The following is a 23,265-nucleotide window of genomic DNA, read 5'->3' as shown; positions in this document are numbered from 1 at the left end:
ACACTTTTTCTGACAAGAGCTTTGGAAGCAGTGAAAGAAAAATGTAGAAAAATACTATATTAAGTTATTCTTATCTGGGTAAGACCCCTAGTATTTATGCAATCTGGTGTGGTTTTGTTTTTCAATTCTTGGATGTAATGACAGCAGTTCTGAAAGAGTGCATAAAAAGCAAGCACACATAATATTTTAGATTTATGTTCTTTATCTTTGGCTCTGACTCCTTCTTATTCCCTCTTTCCTAGTACAATTCAAGTAAATATTGATGTTCTTCCTTAAAATATTGGAAATTATTTTGAAATAAAGCAGAAATGAGATGCATTTTTGACAATGATTGTCAACAAAGGAGGTATGATGGTCTATTACTTGTCCCCTGGCTTCCATGCAGGAGAGATAATTTAACTCATTTGCCAACTACTACGAATCTGAAAAGTGCAATTTTAGCCACAATCTATTTGCATACCTTCTAAAATTATTAGCAAGCCTCTTAATGCCCTAGTGGCTATTCCAAGAGAAATTCAATTGTACCTCTGCAACTAGAGGAGTTTCTCATGGTTGTATGTCAAAATTTAATATGTATTTATTCTATGAAGGGAAAATTTATGGGTTATCCTTTCTACATAGGAATTAGAACTATTGATTTAATGAAACTTCTGAATAAGAGAGTGCTGATCTAGATACTAATTATGAAAAAAATAAAGAGCTTTCTTCAAAGCCGTGTGACTGGTAGGACAGAAAGAACATAAAAATTAGTTACATATATATCCCAATAATTATTGCAGAGTAAACTACCTCTCTAAAAACCCAAACCAAACTAAACTAAAACCCTCAAAATTTTGTTTCCATTTTCAATTACAATAATTTTGTAAGGTATCCATCGAAGGAAATTAGGACAACCACCATGTCAATCCTTTCTTTACTGTTTTCCACAGAACACCTTTTAAACGTATAAAAATATTCTTTAAAACACTTCTATCCCCTGTAGATTTAATTCCCATGTGTTATAATGTCTCAAAAGCATCAAGGACATAATCAGTTTGCAGTTGAATTAGTAAAGCATTCTTCCGGTAACTACCATGCAAGGAGATAAATATCCACTTTAGCACAGAAAATATCTACCACTCCATAAAGTACAACAGATTATAAATTGATACAAATAACATTTCCACTAGTAGGGTTGCCTATGAATCAAAAAGACATTATAGTTTAGAAAATACAGCAATTTGTGTGTCATTTGAAGCCATTTCATGCCTCAAATTGGAATTTAAATCCAGTTCCAGTGAGAATCATTCAAAAATCTTTCACATAGAGAATTCAAGTTCTAGAGGGAAATTCAGATCTATTTTAGACTAAAATGCAAAGTGACTAGCAGCTAAACCACAGTAGTATGTCTTTTTTAGAAAGATTATTTCTACAAAGTTGAAGCTTCAAACTCCTAAAAATGAAATATCTTTTCTCTGCTTTCCCCTTGGTCTTTTCTAGAATGTCAAGCAAAAACCTATACTAAATAACAAATACATGCTGAGTTACGTGTCTCAGCTATCATATCAATTAGGTCTGTTTCTTTCACAAAGAAAATCAAACTTTCTCAGCTTGCTAGAGTGGTTCTTGTATAATCTAGTGGCGATTTCTCACCCTTCCTAGATCTAAACCAAATGTTTCTTCCTGCCTGATGAAAAATATACAACCCCAAAGTAATTTCAACAATCTCAAAATGTATGTATTTTTAATGAATCATGCTCATTGGCACAACTTTATTCACTACTTCTATTTCCAATATTCTAGGAGATTTTCAGCTTGTCAAAGATGTGACTAGGGTGTCTTTTAACTATCTTTTATTTGCAATCTCATTTAGTTAGTTTTCAATGATAAAAGTTTAATAAAGAAACTATTCTCATGAAACAAGGTGGAGACTTGTGAGATCTGGGTTTAAGTGCCAGTTTTTTCTCTCCAGACTTGATATTCAGAACAGTAATACCACCTATAGTGAAAAAATTTAAAACTTGAAACTTCTTTTTTTATAAAACTGTTTCTTGTAACTATAAAAATATCTAACCATAGAATCTTTAACAGGTACATTTCCCTACTGAAGATGTAAAACTTCTTTTGCTATGCTGTTTTCTTGAACACTGACTTGATTCTATGACAAATTCAAAGCCAGGGACAGGCAGTTACTCTGTTCTCCCTCAATATACAGTTGAACAGAAAAGTCTCAGCTGCAGCCAAGAAAAATTATGAATGTGATTTTATGCCCTGTAAGCAATAGGTGTCCTTAGAGAATTTCAGGGAAGTTATTGCTTAATTAAAAAGGTATTTGAAAACTGTTTTAATAGTTGTTGCAGCAGAGAGCAAGGCATCATCTCTCTAGCAGAATTCTCTACATAATCAGCTTGAGAGCTGCTGTGCTCCTGCATTTGCCTGTCAGACAAACTGTGCACTCCACATGCAGATTAAAAAAGTGTCAGTGAATGGATCTGGGAAGGCTCCTTCCCATCCACAGCAGCCCCTTCTCTTCTGGATCAAGCATTCAACAAGGAGGTGCAAGAGATGACTTTGAATTCTGGAGACTCTGAGGAATTAAACCTCAGCTCTACATATCCCCCATGAATGCTGCTGCCATCCATATCACTTCAACAATAGGCTGACCCTTCTCTGCTGTGTTGCTGTGTTAATTTCAGAGAATAATCCCAGAGAAATGCACAGTATTTTCTCAAAACATAGCTCCTTGACTATACCAAGTATCACCATTTATAACCCCTTCAGAAAATTATATTAAAATGTGAACAATAGTTACTAGAATTGGTTTGAGAACTGATGTCTTAGGAGAATGGATATGGTTAAAACTACAGCTTAAAATCTTTAGATGAGGTTTTAATGAGTTGGGGAAAAGAAAATAAGTTCTAAAGACTTGGAAAAGAGGTGACAGAAAAGAATTTCAAGTTTGGCTCTAGTACAACACACTCTTTCTGTTTTTCTTCCTTGGAAAGTTGTCAGGAAACCTCAAGTAGGCCATGCAGACCAAGGCATGATTTGTAACATCAAGTAAACATTCATCAATTTTATCAAACCATAATCTAATTTTGAATTCTTACTTAAATGACCCAAGTTCTGTCTACAAACTTGCTCAATAATAAAAAATAATTACAAGGATCATGATAGATGAAATCAGCAGCCTCAGAGAAGGCCAGTAAAACACCTTTTCTGTCTTGCATCAGACTAAAAACACTTGCTATATAAAAAGACACATTCTTATAGCTTAGAAAATGAATGAACTTAACAATGTCAGATTCAAAATCAAATAGAATATCAAGACTATGTTGGGACATCAAACCTACAGACAAAACAAATTGTATATATTTATCAGTGTTGATTATAGTTATTGAATCAAACCGGTCCTGCCAATATGCATATTAAGCTGTGAGCATGTGCTATGATACTATCTTTACCAAGATTCCAATTAGATGTTTTCAGAAGTCTCAAATATTTACTCCCTGAGTACATTAAGATGATAACCAAACAGAGTCAAGATAACCAAGAGCTATATGTGAATAACACCTATTCCAGAGAATGCCCGTTAGGCATTATATTGCAATTATAGCTACTTTTGTTGGCAACATCCAGCTTTTACTATAGTAAAAATTACACATATACACACAAAGCTTGAAGACCTGAGGCAAAGAAGACACAAGAATTCATATGGTTCTGAATAGGAAACATTACACTTGTCAAGAGATGCATAATTTCAATATCCTAGATTCTGAAAAGAGAAAGAAATGTAACAATAAGGTTGTTATTGGGGGCTGGTTGCTACATTGACAATGAAACAAACAAAAAAGTATGTAGTAATTTCCCAGAAACTTCTTCACAAGAAGAGAAAACTTTCTGATTTTGGAGAGATCTTCTAAAATGTTTAATCAATATCTAGGACTAGAGTTAGTAGACAGAGAAGAAGAGCACCTCTGAAGAAATGTGTAACCTCTAACTAAAGTAGTAGAGTAGGTAATAAACATAAATATTAATTGCAAGATGAAATGGTTTGTATGATTTAAGGCTTGCTATCTGGCACAGAGTAGCAGCGAAGAATGCCACAACAAGGAAAAAATTACCATCAAATACAGGCCCTGGATCCCTGCCAGTCTTCTAAAGTTGAGATGTATTAACTGATTGGATCTGACCAGACAGGGAGTGCTTACTGCTCCTATTATTTTTTATTGCCTTCCTTCATACCACCAAAACAATAAATATCTTGTACTACTTAATGCATGCTATGAATACGATAGTGTTGTCCCACTGAATAAAGTTTTCAATGCCTGTATCAAGGAAGCATTTAGTTGCACAAGTGGAGAAAACTCAGATAATAACCAACAGCAAACCTTGCCTGATTACTAAACCAAGGCACATGTGATTATTTTCACTGGAAGTGTCAGAAAGACAACTGACTACTGTATGGATCCAGAAGCATCACAGACTTGGCTGATGAAAATGTTTCAGGGACTATCCTCTATTCAAACTCATTTGCAGTTTACACATACATGCCTCAGGCCCTGAATGAGCCAAATCCAGTACATATGTCCAGTACAATTCCAGTATGATGTGCATGGAACTTCAGCAGCAATTTCAGCATAAAACACAGCTTTTGTTCAGAAATACAAAAGAACAAGATGATGATGATGATTTTTTCTTCTCAAGTAAGAAAGTAAATGGACAAGACACAGAAACAAAGTTGGGATTAGAGAAATGAATCTCAAATCTCTTACCAGACGTTCATCTCACTACTCTCACTATTCCATTAAAGTAGCCATAGCCATAGCATATAGCCATAGTATACAGCCATAGTCTACAATGTATACAATCATATTACATTATATTCTTTATATAATAGTCTAGGAGCCAGGACATCTGGCAATAACTAGAAAATCTCACAAAGCTTGTTAGTTAAAAAAACCCTCATACTTTGTAGGCAAGCAGTCTAACCACTATTCTGGTTGCAGTCATGCCTATTCCTTCTAAGACACGCCTTTACAGAATGAAATTTCCAAGATTCACGGGATAAGAAAGAAAAATAAAAGTAACTAAAAGCTAGAAGAATGAATCTGTAGGCAAGATATTAGAACTCTTACCCTGTGATTTGATTACAGTAAAATGCATGTGGAACCTAATCCATCTTTTTGTAATTGCATCTGCAGGTTAAAGGACTCTTCACGCAAAGTCCACAGTGTCTGGAACAAAGCATCTTCACATTTTGATGACTTACAAGACACAGACAAAAGTAAATAAGGTATATCTTTATTAAGAAATTCTTTAGATTATTAAGATTTGCCATGTCCTATGAACAGAGCTGAGTAAGCACAAGTGGAAAAAATCCCAATGATTATTAGTGCCACTGCTTGTATATGCTCAGTTATAAATATCTAGATTTATTGAGGTTTATAGGACAAAGGATACAGAATGAAGAAGTTCACAAACATTAAGAAAACAGGAGTTCAGTATAATATCCCATTTCATGACAGCTTTACTGACAGCTCACACTAAATATTGTAACTATCATAGAATCATATTTATGATCTATATTTGGTTTTTTAGGGTCAAAGCTGAATTTCTTGTAAGGTTCGGACTTTTATTTCTCCCCGTGATTTAACTGTTCAACTTTCTTCTTTGGTTGGAGAGGGTTTATTGAATCACTCCTATGCATGTCCACCTTAAGAGAAAGGCTTTTTAGAAGTAAAAAGCCTTGCAGAATATTCTAAAGAAGTTCACAATGCTCAGCAACATGCCAAGTCACCTAACCCTTTCTGAAATGTTATGATAAAGTCAAGTCCCTTTAAAGAGAAGGTTTCCTCCCCACATCTCTCAACAAGAGACGTTCATACTGTGTACTTGTGCAAGGGTTACACAGTCGGTTCAAAGATTGAATTCCTCGCCAGCATAAAGCTAATTCCAACACTGTTTTTTGAAATTAGGACCAAGCCTGTTGACTGGCACTGCATGCTATCAAGGGCAAAATAAGAGTTTTGAGTGTAGGCATAGATGCTAATAGATCTTAGCTTAGAAGGCAGCAGGACAACACTGAGCACCATGTAAGATACCTCTTTTGCTTACAGCTTCGCATTTTGCGCATTAGAATTTTCTAATAACAAATGACACAGGGATTATCAAGTCTAGTTTCTCTTCCAGGAAGAAGTGGTAGCTTCAAAACACACAGAAATGAAGGATAGGCTATTTGGTCATTCTAAGTTTATAAAGTAGTCAAAAAGGATTTGAAAGTTCAGCACCACCACGGTAAAGAGGAGCTGGTCTTTTTTAAATGGAAGGTTGAGACTGTCTCCAGCTCTTTTAATCTTTTTCCCTCCCTGGCCCACGCATTAAGCTCATTCTCATGAAAGCAGAGCCAGCTGTTCTTCAGTCAGTAGCTGCTTTTTGCAGCAACTGTGATTTCCAGTGGCAACATAGAAATGCACATACCATATGTTCTTTGGACATTTATTTATAGTCTTTATCCAACAGAGCTGGGCAATTATAAAGACATGATGATAATTTGTGAACAGAAAAAAAGAGCTTCTTCTACCTAAATTTGTCCCACGAGAAAACAGAATACCATCTACTTGCAATTCATGAACACGTTAATGAAAATATGAACAAACTATATGAGCAAATAGCAGTAACAAACTAATCAAAATCATGACCTATTTATGGGTTGATTATAATAACAAAAAATTACTACAAATAAGTGCTGAGTAATTTGTGAACCAAATAAAGGGCTACAACTCACACATATAAAGTGCTGACAATTAATAATTTAACCAGCTCTAGTTAGAGCCATCTATTTATTAAGAAACCTCTCCAACTGGATCTGGCAGAATGATTTATCTTTATATACAGTGATAAAGCCAAGGGAAATCAGTACTACTGGACATTTTAAATGCCGGGTTTGATTCTCTAGAGACCCATAGTATCATTTATAACTCTGTAGCCTGAACTTTAGATGTAGCCATTCTCATTTAGTAATATTTTAAAACCCCTTTGCCTAGTACAGATGACACAATACACAAGGCAGTAACAAATCAACATCTCTGTGTTTAAATTACATAAAAAAACAGTAAAAGTTTACATTATCCTTCTTTGTCTTTACAGATAATTCAACATAAAAAAATAAAATAAATACTCTAGCAGAAATATATAGGAAGCCTTCTTAGTAAAGCTAGCATAAATCCAAGTGAACATTAAGCTCTTGGAGAAAAATCATGAAATCTTTTACACATTTTTTTAAACTTTGAAGCAAAATATTTCCCGAAAAGTTTAAAAATATATACAGAGCATTAATTAAGCTAGGGTTTTTCTTTATCAGAGGTAACTGTCACTGCTAAAGCAGAAGAGAATAAGGTTATTAACTTTATGGTTTACTGCTTGTTTTTTTGAAACAAATGTTCAAGATCATCATGTTGCTCTTAGGACTAGTGTCTTCCAACACGCACCAGTTTTTGACAGTAAAGTAATTGATGAGTGTCCTTGCTTCAAGCTTCTTGAAATGACATTGCATAAAGCCAGAAGGATAACAAGTTGCAGGAAAATAGTTTTAAAACCACTGCAGGGGTGCTTTACAACTCTGTAAAAGCATACTTTACCTTTGTCAAGGAAAGGTATAAGAAACAAAGCAACTGTGTTTTCTGTAATAATAGAAGAGAAATGGTTTCAAAAAGTGACAACTTCGTGACACAGTGTATACGCCTCATTATCCATCTGTACTCTGATTCCCCTGTTTCTGAACTTGAAGGAATTAATACATACAAATAGACTACCTACCACTTTCACACTTGACTTCTGACTCAAAATTACAGTTACTCTGATCCTTTTTATTATTGCATTTCTATTGTGGTTTCTAGACTAAGGAGGTAATTCTTAAACGGAGATGAAAATTCTATAGTTCCTTTCTACAGAAATTATGTACAGATTGCTTCCAATAACCTCAATGCACTTAAGATAACACAGTCAGAAATAGCACCAAATTGGAAAAAATGTAGTCAATTTAAATTTTGTTGCTCTCTGGACCAAGAGAGCATAAGAAATGCATATAAGCACATATATTTGCTTATAACTTTCAGGTTGGTAACTTTGCACATACTCCATACATTCTGACAAAATGCACATTAAACTGTGAAAGCTGCACACTTTGATCAAAAATGTAGTCTGCCAGGAAAATGACAAAATCTCATCTGAGATTTTTTAGTAACGACACACACACACAACTTTTATTCTTGTTAAGACCTTGGGTTGCTCCCTAGCAAAAAGTGTGGTGTACTTATTACAAAAACAAAATGAAAAAGATATAACTGCAAAAAAAAATCACAGAGGAATCAAATCATGGAGTACTTTGCATCAGTTTACTCCCATCTAGGAAGACAAACAGGAGAAATACAAACTGTTTTGATAGCATTTCCATACTGAGTTTCATGCAAACTTCCAAATCTCTTCAAGAGGCTGGGACTAGTTTCTAGATAATCTACAGTTTCAGGGTTTCATGAGAAAAAATGTTATATTTGTGGAGATTTACTACCTGTTTTAACTGTTCTAAAGGAAAATGTATGAAAAATCCAGTTGCATTTTCAAAAAATATCTTTTGAAATTTCTTCATGAAACCTCTCTACTACTTCATTATAATTGCTGTGTGTGGTTTATCAGAATTGTTTTTATCATTATTCTTTGCATTGCTACCTGTAATTTTGAGGTGTTAAGAGGGAAGAAAAACACTTTCTAGAACCTCTTGGAAACCTGTAATAACATCTTCTAGTGACCTTTAAGCTTCAGCTAAAACCTGGCTTTAAGGCACAAAAATTGTGGTTAACTTCATTGAACAATCCACTCTTTAGAGACACGCAACATAGCCAACAATAAATCTTTCTTCAGGTTTCATACTTTCTTTATAAGTCAGCCATACCCAAATTTCATCAATATTGTACTCTAAATCAAATAATTAAGATCCACCACTGGATATATACCATTTCTAATTAGGATACAGAGGGAACATACTCTGTCCAGTGGTACTGAAGAACAGAAAAAACATGGGAGTTTTTTCACCAAGTCATTTTACAGGATAGCCTTAAAAGTTTCTTATCAGACAGTGTAAATATTACTTTTTCTAAACCCCTAAATTTATTATGTTTTCATAATGCCCTCCAACTAGACACTCTATCCAATAATTTTCTCATTCATTCTAGTAAATCAATACATTTTGCAACAGTCCTCTAAATAAGGACTAGTTGCTCTTGTTGCAGCATCCTGTTTTAAAAAACTTTTTGATATCAGCAAAGTTTTTAACGATGGGCCACTTAAATTGAAAGGCAGAAATAAAATGGAGGAAAAAATGTGAGGTGGGGGGAAAGGGACAAAAGGAAGAGAAAGAAAACTCTAACAAATACAGCACAATTTTGCTTGGATTGCCTTTTTTTTTTTTAACAAAGAAAGAAGCCTTTCATACTTAGAAAGTTGTCAGAATATTGAGTGTTTCTCTAGTTTACTCTACTTTTCATGTATTGTTACAGATGATTTTTAGTTCAGAACATCTGTGAATGCTTTCCTTGACTTTCCTTTCTGAATCACTGAAAATTGTTCTGGGGATTTCTGCTTGCCTAAAGCCAGTAGCACAAAATGTGCAAGAATTGATATATCCCTTCATTGTGTGTTAGAAGTCACTGTAGTGAAAGATTAAGATGTGTCTCCAAAGTATTAAAGTATATTTTTGATATGAGCAGTAGCTGTTAAGTCCTAGCACATAAGAATCTGCTAGCAGAATGATGACTTGGCAAAGGTTTAGGAAAAGAAGACTGTTGACACAGCAGATTAATGCATTTGTTTGCTTACCCCCAGTCTCCCCTCAAATAATACGATATCTATTTAAGGTTTAATGAAGTTGGATTATACTTTTACACTCCCAGGGTTATTTGCCTCTGTAATATTTGTATTCTAATAACAGGGTGGATAAGTTACTGAATGTGAGGGGGTGAAGAGAGAACTTTCTCTTAACTATTGCCCATCTGTTTCAAAAAATGAGATTTTTGCTTTGAGTAACAAAGACAGCAGAGCATTCATTTGTATTCAATCCAATCCATATGCCTACATTTCCACTGATTCAGCTTTGTGCATTTTAAAAGTCAAATTTTGCAGAATGTTATAATTAATTATAGCTAAAAAAGTCATGTGATATACATCTCCCACAGCATGGATTAGATCCATCCTGCTTTACACCACTAAGTGCAAATTGCTTACTGACAGTACTTACATCAGAGTTGAATGCACTTTCCTTTTGGTAGTAGAAAGTACAGTGGTATCTATTATCACAGTGTTGAATAAAAATTTAATTTAGCCCAAGCAGTTTGCACATTATACTGGCATACAATAAACACAGGATAATTTAGGTTGGAAGGGAGATCAGAAAGTCTCAATTCCAATCTTCTGCTCGAAAGGCAGATAGCTGTTACATAGACCGGGTTGCTGTGCGGTCTTGAAAACCTCCAGGAATGGAGGATGCACAACCTCTCTGGGAAATCCAATCTGTTGCTTTACTGTCCTAGAAGTGAAAAAGATTTTCCCATATATCCAGTCTGAAATTCTCTGCCTCTTGTCTCTTGTCTTCCCACCATGCACCAGTGTGAAGAGCATGTCACCGTTTTCCATGTAAACTCTCTCTAGGTATTTGCAGGCTGTTACTAGCACCCTGCTCCCCCCAAAGCCCTTCCTCCCCGTCAGCTTCTCCTCCTAGGGCATGGTGCTGCAGCCTCCAATAGAAGAAGACCCTCCACTGAATTTGCTCCATGTTATCAATGTCCTTCTTGTATTGGGGGAGGCCAAAACTGAGGAACGACCTCCTCCCTTGATCTACGGGTTATGTTCCTGTTAATACAGCCCAAGATGCTATTGGCTGTCTCTGCAGTGACAGCATGCTCTTGGCATATGTTCAGCTTGCTGTCTTATCAAAGTCTCCAGGTCCTGTCACAGAGCTGTTTCCTAGACAGTCAGTCCCCAGCCACAGTCATTGCATAGAGTTGGTCTTTCCCAGATTTGGGACTTCATATTTGCACCTACTGAATTTTGTGAGGTTCTTGCTAGCTCGTCCCTTCAGCATGTCTAAGTTCTTTGGATGGCACCACTGTCCTCCAATGTAACTCCTGGTACCCTAGTCTGGTGTCACCTGCACACTGTGATCTTTCGCCTCCTCCAGGTCATTGATTTAAGGATGTCTAACAGGACAGGATTTGGCTCCTCATCACTTCTATATATCCCATACATGCTTGACCACCCTTTCAGTGAAGAAATTTTTCCTAGTATCCAATTTAAACCTCCTCTGGCTGGAGGCCATTTCTTCTTGTCCTACCATTTTTTACTTGGAAGAAGAGACTGATCACCACCTGGTAACCTCCTGTCAGGCAGTTGCCTTCTTATCTCCAGGCTAAACAACCCCAGCTCCCTCAGCCACTCCTCACAGGACTTGTGCTCCAGGCCCTTCACCAGCTTCATTGCCCTACTCTCCACAGGCTTCAGCACCTTGTCATTCTTGTAGTGAGAGGCCCAAAACTGAATACAGATTTCAAGGTGCAGCCTCACCAATGCTGAGTACAGGGCTAAAATCACACCCTGGTCCTGCTGGCCACACTATTTCTGATACAGGTCAGGATGCCATTGGCCTTCTCGGCCACATTGTTCAGCTAGCTGTTGACCAGCACCCCCAAGTCCTTTTCTACTCAGCAGCTTTTGTTCCTTTGGCTTTTTTTTGAAGACAAAGCACTGTGGTAAAAAAAATAACTCAAAATTTAATTTACTGCCTCTTTTAATGGTGCAAATAAATTAAATCAGGAAAGACACAATAATAACAATGTTTCTCAGACTGGTAGTAACTGTCATCCCCCTCTTTCACCTCTCCCAAGTACATACATGCTTTATGGTCTTAGGATCTTGGGTTAGATGACATTGTATATGAGAGTAAAGCTGGGCACTGGAGAAATTCAAAACTCTTAAACTTGGTCTGTTTCCAAAGTTATTGTTTATATTCCAAATTAAGGTAGCTGCCTTTTAGTTTCTGTTGTTTACAGAAGCAGTGGTATTTTTCTCAATAATCTTTTACTACATGCAGTTTATGATGAAAACTCCATGCTAACTGCTCCACAGCTTCTACACAAGGGCTCTGGAGAACTAAGATGCTTCACAATTAACAATATAATGAAACTAAAATTATGATCTGCATCCCAAAGAAGGCAAAATACTGCCTTCCTCCTCAAATCATAATATTTTAAATAAATTACACTATGTAATTTGGTGTATTTGGGGATTTTTAAACTACCCTTATGTACTGTAAATGGGTTGTTTGAGTATAAACATGTGTCATAATTTCAAAATCTAGCAAAAAGTAATTCTTCTGAAAAGTGAATATTAATATTTCTTAGAAAATTAGGCTTAGTACTTACACTCAATTGGGAAGGAGTGTGGTAGAAGCAATGTTAAAAAAATCCACTGTGATTCAGTGAAATAGATGTGAAATAGAATTGATTACGTCAAGAAAATTTCTAGAATAGAATGAGGGTTTTATCATATGATTTCTCATAAAACATACACTGTCCAACTACAGGAAAGCATATGCTAAAGTCAGACTAAAGATCCAGTTAAGGCAAGTATCCTGCTTCCATGAATGACCGAAACCAGAGGTACAGAGAAGAATGAAATTGAAAGGTAAGCACACATCATAAGGAGTATAAGAGCAGCATCATTTTTAGCAGCATAAAAAGTACACAGATGCATAAAAAGAACAGTCTCTCCTGAGACAATTTATTAGTGAACCATGAAGCGTAAAGTTTTAGATTCTCACTTACTGAATCAAACGTGAAAGGTAAAACACTAAGGGAAACTGAAAACTGAAGACAATCAGAATCATGGAAAAAGACATTCTTGGTGCTACCTTTTTAATGCAAATATCCCACAATGCAGTGGTAGTCTCTTTCCATGAAACCAATTCAGCACATATTTCTGTAATTCAGTTTCTGTCAGGAGACCTCTACAATACAAACATCATTTAGTATTGGCATGATTTCATTTAAAATGCTATGATTTACTACCCAGCAGGCTGTTTCGACTAGAACTGGACAAATCCAAGCATAGATGCAACCTATAAAAAACCCTTCTATTTCTGTCTAGTTTTCAAGAAGCACAATGAGATAAACTATGAACATTAACAAACCATTACTTTGATGAGCTATTCCCTAATAATGTGCACAGGACTAAGCATTGAAGAACTACCTTAAGTTTTATGACGTGAGTCTGTAAATTTGTCAGTTCAGCCTAGGATTTCAGTCTCAGCTGAGGACATCTTTTTTCTGCAAAAACAGTTCTCCAACACATTCACTACTTTTAAGAAGCTTGAAATTTTGAAGCAAGAAAGCAATAGTTCTAACCAAGGCAACTTTAGGTGAAGAATTCTTTTTCTTTCATTCCTAAGTTTGTTTATAAATGGGAAAATAATAAGGTAGGGTGTAAATTTGCATAATGAATGTCTTAAAAATGAGACAAAAGGAAAGGTGATAAAATAGATGTGAGTAGAAAAGTCAAAAATAACAATAGCAGTTGTTGCATTTGCTATTTATAAAGTTACTTCTATATCCTAAACCATCTTATCTTGGGCCCTTAACTTTGTACCCTTAACTACATAAACAGAATAAAAGACAGAAGCTTGGGAAGTGTCACTTGTAGAATTCCCAACTGTTCATTCCAAGAGCATGTAGGCTTCACACCTTCAAAGGAGAATAGGAAACTGACACCAAATTTTGAGTTCACAATATGACATAAAATACATAGTAAACAGCTTCTTCTATCCAAAAAATGTTTAAGATAAACAGGTTGTTGCTGTCAAAGAGAAAAAAATGATCTTCAAGGTGCTCTACACATATTTAATATGTAATTCGCAGAACATTAAAGCTCAAAGACCTCATAAACTTTTGCAGTTATTGCAGCAAACAGAGTTCATACCTGTGGCGAGATAGATGATATGGAAAAGCATGTCCTTGCCCTGCACAACATCCACAACCACATGGGAAAATCGACTGTTGTCTTCCATGAAGTAAGGAATTGGAACAACTGGTTGAACAACCTCATGCATTAAGAAGAATTTTTGAGCATCTTGAAGATTTCTCTCAGTCAGATTTGCATACAAACCCTGATCCATGGTGCCACACTGTAAACACAGAAAACTAACATTACTATACGTGGCAACAAAAACAACAGATCTACTCCCTGATTTAAGGCACAAGAAAATAAAACCCAAGGGTAAATCATGTAGTGACACTGTGGAATTCGACCTTCAGGTCCCATTTTGGTGCTAGCCAGACTGTGCAGCAATTGAGGAAGTTCAGCTTTCCTGAGGCAGTACTATAGAGGCTCCCTAACCCTAAACAATATGGAAGGGCACTAGACAGACCAGCACAAGTGGACTACAGTAATATTATGCTACTCCTATGTTCACAGGGCATGAAGGAGAAAAACTACCATCTGACAAACCAAATAGTTTTCTAACTAGTTTTCTTTATAATTTTCACAGAAGCCATGCTAAAGACAACAAATTTTCAAAGGAAATTCCATGTCCTACCACAGTCAGAGGTGAAAGTACCACAAACAGTTCTAGGAGTTTCTTAAGACTCTGTGTTAAATAGCAAAAATGGACAGTGAAGAGCTCTATCAATGTTATCCACAGCAAAGACATTTTTCATTTGAAACTGAACAAATTTTTATCTGAAAACTGTACTCTTTCCTTACAAGAAAGCATTTACTAACTTCATGGACAAGTTTCAATCACAAATAAACTAAGCAAAATAAGTGGCAGTTAATTTTAGCATATTTGTGTTCAACTGGGGACACAGAAGAGAAAGCTGCTTAATGCATGTGAATATATAAACATCCACATATTTACTCAGGCATAATTGGCATCAGAGAAGTAAAGCAGTACTTCACAACATTTATCAAATATTTGGGTGATGTGAAAGGCATATCCAAGTCATAATTTTCATTCTGTTTTACTATACATAAATTATGCCATAAATTACAGCATGAGCAAAATACAGAGTTCAAAACCCTACCAGTTTTTTTTCATTATTGCCATGTCTTCAGTCTGAAATTATGTCATTGTTCCAAATCCACAAATGTTAAGAAAAAGTCAAGAAATTTCATGAGAAATCAGATGATGAGGAAAGAAAAATAAACAACTGGCAGGAAACAATTACTTGCTCTGTATGTCAGATCAATGAAAAAAATAAACCATGCCAGAGAAGAATTTCTCTGAATCCATCATGCAGGAAAGATTCCAGCTGAACACTCATAGTACACTGAAATTCAAATGGTCCTTGGTCTTATGATAGACATTGCTCTGTCTAAGAGAAAAGCAGTGATCTCTGAAGAAAAACAACATTCCTCAAAACTGGGACTTCCATAGTATTCTAATCTGGAAATATTTCATAAATATAATCCAGCCTTGGAAATACAATATCTGATGGAACTGTAACAACAGGGCAATAGTCTTCCTTCACATCACATACTTCTCTCTGTTATTACTGAGTAGGTGAATACTTTGAGGACAAATCTACTTCTGGGACTACACAAACAGAACTTCTGATACTTTATCATAAGGACTCTATAAAAGAAAAGTCCTTCTTTCTGGGAAGGAAACCAGTGACTAAGTCAATGAATATATCCCGTCTATGTGAAGTGTACTCTAAAGCACCACCAACATCACTGCTGCAGTTACAGAGCCAGAAATCTAATCTTCCTAAGTACTTCTATTTTTTTAGGTTCTTTTAAGGTCTTAGGCTAGTGTAAGACAGGGCCTTATTAACCATGAACCATAAAGCCTTTTGAGAAAACCTCATGTAAACGATTGTCCCTCTCCCATGTATTCATACCTGAAAATTAGGGTTAGGATTGGGATATGGAAGCCAAGCAGATCGGGAGTTTTCCTGGTATTTGAAGGGTCCATTAAAGGCCTGAGTTATGGCACTCAGATTGAAAACACAAACTGCTGAGGCTGCTATGCTGTTCCTGTAAAAGAAATATAAATATTAACCTAAACAATAACATTAAGTCAACTTGTTGAAAAATAAATAAAAAAGACTAACTCTTCAATCCTTCAAGTAACTAACTAAGCAGATAAGATCAGCCAGGAGATGATATCTCAAGATAATGAGAGATGATAAGCTGATTTAGCACAGACATTGCATTTAAAATATTTGTTGGCCTTACCAAGTAGCTGGTGCGGGAGAAACTTAGAACTTCCTACCTTCTGTCGCTGCTCTGATACCACAAGGCTATACTTCCACACAATCATATGCACTAGGGACACCTCTTTTGTAGTTACAAAGTTCAGGATGATATTACTCTTAGGGCTTATTAATATTTCTTCCATACAACATAGATGAAACAAGGTAAGGATTTATTCAATTTATGGTATGTCTCTGGACCTTATGGAATCCCAGATAGTTCTACAAAAATCCTGTCTTCCAAGAGATGATGTACAGCAATAAGTATACAAGTTCAGAAACCCATCAAGAGAAAACAACTTGGACTGCATACAAGGTTAAACAAATAAACACAAATAAATGGCAGTCAGACAAATCATAAAATTTCCTGCATTTGCCTTGAAAATGCGATATACCTGGCAATAAAGTAATTCTGCATAGTGTAAAGAATATAATCTAATTATTATGAAAGCTTGTAATATGAGAACCAGTATTGTTTCTTCCACATTTTGAAATAAATGAATAGATAATAAAGCTATTAGTTGCACAGATTTCCATTGCAGGTAAAACTGCTGACAATTGATCCACACATTATTATTTTCTTTTTTTTTAATATATTTTTCTTTTTATTTAAACTTAGCCTGCACTTTACACAAGGCTTAAGAAAGTATACTATAGAAACTCCAAAATTATGGGAAAAAAACCCCAAGTAAACAACAATACCTGGAGGCACAAATCTATCAGCAACTGAAAAAAGTTAGGATATATGGATTAAATACCAGGACAAAAGAGCAATTTGCTTTCTTATGCTTGTCATCCTTATTTCAAAGAAACACCAACACTTGGTGTTCAATATCTGCAGAATCAATTATCATTGGATTTGATAATCCCTTGCCTATATAAATTATCACTAAATGCAGCTCAGTAATAATATTCTATAGTACCCATACCAATGTCTTCTTGAATTTCTTGAAGTCCTTAAAGGACATTAGATTCGCGCTTACAGATTTTTCAGATCGTCTAAAAGAAACAAAATCAGCTTCATTATGAAGCAGTGGTTACAGTGGACTTAATCATCAACCATATAAAAAAGGTGCAGGTTTGGCTGTTACTCAGTCTTTATTGACAGAAATGTTTCATTTTTTCCCTCCACAAGTATATTCAAGTATATTAAAAAAGGAATTAGAGTACAATAAAGTCATTGCAATTCTAAAGGTATTGAGACTGAAAAATGCTGAATGTGGTTAAGCAATATCTGATGCTGTTACACCAAGAGAAAGGAATATGTTGTTCCATCTCATGGGAAACCTTGGCATTTCTACACCATCAGTTGCAGTGTGGAAAGGTGAATCAGGTTGGTTCCACAGATTATCCATGAACAGGGAGTCAGCATGGGGAAGCAATCCTAACTCTACAACATTTCAACAATGTCCAAAAATTTACTTACAACATTTGATGTCAGGAACAAATATAACTTAATGGGAGCTATCAAAAAAACCCACCCTCAAACAGTTGTAATTAAATCCTCTTTGAAGAGTCCATTCTGTTGAACAATCAGAATGACAGGCCACCAGGGAAGAAGGAAGTAGCAGCAAGGTTTCAAATACTGTCTACTTTCACGTGGCAAAGGTAGTCTTAACATTAGCAAGTCCATTTTCAGAAGAGCCAGGGAGCATCAGGAGCATCGTTCCCCTTCCATAGCCTAAGCCCTATGGATTTTCTGCAGTAGAATTCCTCTGGTCAAGCTTTTCATGGCAGGAACATGTCAAGGCTATTTTGACTTTCATAAAAGATCATGTTGAAGGGGGTATGTGTATGCCACTTGAGAAATACCTGTCTTTTATTATTTGAACTAGCTAGTAAAACAGATCAATGAAATTAAAATTACTGATCAAAACAACATCAAATTTTCTTATCCCCAGTAATCTCAAAGTCTCTACTATTCTCTTTATAAAAGCGGTGTTTAAATTCACTACATTACTCCATTGCAGGAACAGGTTGAGCTCATCATCTGATTGTCACAAGTTAGGAACTGTCACAGCTGGATGTAAGCAGCCCATCACTAGTCTTGTTCACAGCCTGAGCTGCTGGCCCAGGGGTGAGCCTGAATCTGGAAGATGCCTAAATGTGTTCATAAAGGACTGTGCCAAAAGCCCAAATTCATGTTCACTGTCTAGAATATGTAGGGATAATAATTTGTTGACATTAATTTGTGGCTGTTTCCACCCAATTAATGGATATTTATAGAAGGTAGGTATCCCATTGTTTAAGGGGCCCAACCTGTCTTTTAGGTGTCCAAGGAACTTCTAAAATTCTAGACAAAACTGACTTACACAACGAGACAATACAAGAAGGTAAGATAATCAGAACCCGAAATTGGAAACTCTGTTCCAGTGGTTTGAATACTGGTCTGCATAGCCATAACACAGAGGCTGTTCTCACTAAGCAACGTGTTAGTTGCTTATGTTATCATGTTAATAACAAAGGAAGTTTATGAGACAAATGACTCTTTTTTTCTTAAGAGCTAAGCGGCTCTTGGTATCAAGCTCAGAGTCCAGGGATCTCTATCTTGACCTAATTTTTTAACATTTAACAAATTTTAACACCAAATTGAATTTTTTTTCAATTTTACCTTGTTGATACAACAGGTTCAGTTAAAATTAAAATAAATTCTTGTTTGGACCCTTAAACTCACTAAAGTATATGTTAGGAGTAATTAAAATACATAAGAGCACCTCTTGTCCTATTTTGGGTAAGGTGCATTCTTTCTGACAAGGTCAAAATCCATCATGTCAAATTCATGATCATGTCACATTACAATTATAAGATATTTTTTCTTAAGTACATCATTTATTTATGTATTGCAATAGTATGCAAAATAAAAATTAATGCCTTTCTAAGAATAAATGAATATGATGACAGAATACTCTTAAACACAACTGGATCCCTGCTTTAAGGAAATATTAAGAATTCCTCCTCTCATTTCTTCAACAATTCATGTGGGAAACATTTGGAACTGGTGCTTGTGCATAAGAGGACAGTGGATTGGGCAAAACAGAAGTTTGAATTTATGATGTTTACTTGGCATATACAGAAGAGAGCAGCTCAGAAGTTTAAGTTTTTGCTGTCACAAACAGCAAGAAAATAAAATACATAATTTGTTTTACTTACACATTAGTGGTAAAAATTCCATAGATCAAGTCCAATTCTGGCAGGAAGAAAGTGCTCTGAAGTTCATTATAGTAAAATGGAATTTCTCCAGGGCGAGAGCAGTTCAGACGAGCTTTCATGAAGGTAGTCCAGGTATCCTCCAGCACAAACTTGCCACCAATATCATTTTTACACACCCGAGCAGCACGAGAGAATACTGTTTTCCCACAGTCGTGTTCCACTGCATTCTCCCGGAAGAAGAAGTAAGTGAAGTTCCCAATGTCATAAGATGACACAAAATTTGGCTCTGAAAATAGTAGGAGGAAAGATCGTTTATCACCTTCTTGTGATATATGCACTTATATTAACATGGAAGTTCGATTTATCTTCAAATATTAGATTTAGAAAAACACACCTTTGATTATCCTTTAGAGAACTGGCACAATGACATCTGAACAGGACAATTCACGTCCAACCATGATTATGAGCTACATGATCATGATATGCTGGGTTTATCTGGGTAGAGTTAATTTTTTTTCACAGTAGCATGGCACTATGTTTTGGATTTGTGCTGGAAACTGTGTTGATAATTCAGGGATGTTTCTGTTATTGTTGAACAGCACTTACACAGAGCCAAGGCCTTTTCTGTTTCTTGCACCACCCCAACAGCACAAAACGCCTGCTGAGTTGCCAGCTGGGGCTAAACCACGACACGTGGCCTGACAGACTCTCTGCTCTACGGGTCTGTAGCACATGACTCTGCCGGGCAGCCTTGGCCCAGCTTTCTGTATTCCACTATCAAAAGTGTTACTGAATTTCCATTCCCTACATATGGGCATAGTGTCTTCTTAAAATGTAATTGCTTTATCTGTTAACTCTATTTCTGCTTTACCACCATGCCATTACTCCAGATTAGCAGAATAATGGGTGGTAACTGATTGTGAGTGAAAATGTATTCAGAGGATGCAATGAAAAGAAAAGAGAACTATACAAAAGCATTTGAAGGAAAGATAACTGCATTTCAACCCTGTCTTGCTTAAAGCTTTTGATAGTATCACAGTATTTTTCTCTGTCTTATAAAGAAAAAATTAAAACTGACCAAAAATCTGATGGTGATGAAGGAGAAAACACAGAATATGTAAAAAAATAACCTGGAAAACAACAGATGGCAATATTTCTTACAAGAAAAAAAAAAGGAAACAGTAGATACCAAAGAAAATATACATAAACATATGGTCCATTTCCTAAGGATTACTAGAACTGAAGAAAGTCCGTGACCTTAAGATAAATTGGCGAACTGATGAGTTGTTAAAGACAAATTTGTCAAGAAGAGCCCCCTTTGTGTAAGGAACCATTATAAAACACTGATAGCCCCAAGACACAAGCAAACTTTATATTCTCATTCCCAAATTGTATTCTGAAGTGGGAAAAAAAATAAGCAAAACTGTTTTTAAAACATCTATTGTGAGGAAACATTCCAAAGAAATTTAATAGATGAATATTTCTTGACAGCCCTATTGTATAGGAAAAAGCTGCTGCAACGAGATCTAAGCATTTTACAGGAATAGTTCAAACCTGTCAAAACTTTTGAGGGGCACTAGAAAGGGAAGGAAGCTGGCCTTTCCACACAGCAGTCCAAACTCTGTCAGAAAACTCTTCTCCAAAGACGGCCCAGCTCCCAGCTCTTGTGGCCTCTTGTGCTGCTTCCCTCTCTACCTGCTGTGCTGCAAGTCTCCAAGGCAGGTTTCTTGGAAGCAATGATTATCAGCTGCCTAGGATGTTTGAAGCTGAGCAGACACAATAGTGCTCTCAGTCCTCCCTGTAACTTTCATTCATTATTATATCAAGCACTTCCCCGAGATTAGTCTGTAACGTACCACATTTTCCCCACACTCTGACCTGCGCAGGTGTTTTGCTGGAAGATAGCAACCAAACAATTCTGAGAATTTGTTAGTATCCTGAGTTTTCATAAGTTACATAGTACCAATGCCTTTGTGTCTTTAAAAAGAAAAAAAAGCAAAATAGTTTGACAGGACTTGCGATAGCACTAAAGATAAAACTGGACTGACAATATACAAACAACTAAACTATTAGTTAATGTTAATCCTATTAGAACCTCATATCTTCATTCCACATCTGTGTCAAACTTTCATTACAATAGGGATTTTGATTCAAAGGTTTCAAAACCCTTTAAAGTATATTACTAGAATTTGCAGTTGTGTAGAAATAATTCTTAGTTAATCATGACCTCTGATTCTTTAACCATAAAATGTAATATTGTAATACATTTACAAACTGAACACTCAAATTGGAGAAAGCTGGAAAAAAAAGACAATTTTTAACTTTGTTAATTTTTTTCTCTAAAAACGTGCAATTTGCCGAATAGGTAACAGGGTAGAATGATATATAAGATTTATTTACTAAGTACTAAGACTAAGATGACAAAAACATGTGGCTAAAAAATCCCAAAATTGTATACTATCACATTCTAGTGAGGTTAGACAGTTTTGACAGGCATCAAATACTAACTATATATCCAAAGATATTTGAATGCAAAGTTTTCTTTCGTATTATAAATCCCAATTATGTGTTCTTCATTCTCAATACACATAGGTGTTTGAAGATTTATGGAACAAACTTGTATTTATTTAAATAAAATATACTAGAAAAAAAATCCTTTTAGGAATACCAGGCTAACTAAAACCCAAAAAAATCCCAAAAGGAAAAATCCCCACTTTCCCTCATTATCCAACTTCAGTTCTTCAATTATATTTATATAACACCTACTCATTATTTCTCTTATCTGTAATATACTTTCTCATTCTACACAACATCCTTTCAGATTGGTCTTACAGTCATAGAAGGAACTACTGTCTGTGGAGGAAAGAAAAAGCATTCACTAGTTTCAGTGTAATTTGGGATACCTGTCCACATACTAAGATTATGACTGACTTAAAGCAATATCAACTAAAGGTAGAAACTAAGAAAAACAATAGACCTGAAATTGCATTAAAAAAGTAAATACTTCCAACTATACGTTTGACTTTTTGTAGCCAATAACCCTACTTGGTCTTTCAGATTATCTCAAAAATATCTTGACTTATGTAAAAAGATTCTACTTATAGTGCAAAATCAATTTGATCTATCTACCCACAAAAACATTTTTTTACAAATATTAAACAAAGTGGCTCTTCCTTGCAATAAGGCCTGAAGATAGCTCTCAACTGGAGGCCCACTGATATAAAAAGGCACAATAGGATCTTACTGCAAAGTAAAAAAAACACTATGGGAAGCACTCAGTGTGGAGAATGATGAATGACAAAAAAAAGCAATTTCACGAGCTGTAAGAATAAAAATAATGTGAAATGCTTTAAGAATGTTTTTGAGGTTCTTGAAAGCCCATGTCAATCTTTCAAAAGACAGTATTTTAAAGTTGCACTGATAATCATAATACATGTATGAAAAATACCTAGTACTCATATTTCATGGATTCAAAACTGAGAAACAATATATACATCTGCAAACACCTATGCATATACTTTATTGATTACAAACTGATGAAAATGTGACCTGCTGTTGAAATTTGTGAAAACTGCTTTTATTTGCATGAAATGTAATAATCTCAGAGTTACCTCAGGGAATTCAGTGGATATGGAAGGATTATCAGGTCAGACTTTATTTATTTCATTCCCTCTTTGGGAAAAAGGAACAGGATCACTTAAAAACTTCAAAGTTAAAAAGAATTTCCCATCTAGGAAAAATCAGTTCTTATGTGTCCAACTATTGTTCTGTGAACTGCTGTTTGTTGACATGGAGGCCTTCTCACAGAAGTTTTTAATGCAGCAAATGAAGTGATTCT

General features: G+C 35.5%; 1 protein-coding gene across 9 annotated transcripts in view; it reads right to left on the bottom strand.

Moving 5' to 3' along the window:
* Positions 1 to 23,265, bottom strand: part of SEMA5A (semaphorin 5A) — a 325,120-nt gene that overhangs the window by 107,736 nt on the left and 194,119 nt on the right. For all 9 annotated transcript variants that reach the window (XM_051798972.1, XM_051798980.1, XM_051798971.1 and 6 more), the window contains 3 exons: positions 19,428 to 19,713; positions 15,924 to 16,059; positions 14,002 to 14,206 (listed from right to left, as the gene is read on the bottom strand). In XM_051798972.1, the coding sequence (XP_051654932.1) occupies positions 14,002 to 14,206; positions 15,924 to 16,059; positions 19,428 to 19,713 (627 nt within the window). The remainder of the gene's footprint in view (positions 1 to 14,001; positions 14,207 to 15,923; positions 16,060 to 19,427; positions 19,714 to 23,265) is intronic.

The sequence above is a fragment of the Manacus candei genome, unplaced genomic scaffold (assembly GCF_025592945.1).
Source record: "Manacus candei isolate 608988 ecotype Guabito, Panama unplaced genomic scaffold, ASM2559294v1 h1tg000049l, whole genome shotgun sequence".
In the NCBI taxonomy this organism is placed as follows: Eukaryota; Metazoa; Chordata; class Aves; order Passeriformes; family Pipridae; genus Manacus; species Manacus candei.
This window is presented reverse-complemented; position numbering and strand designations above follow the sequence as displayed.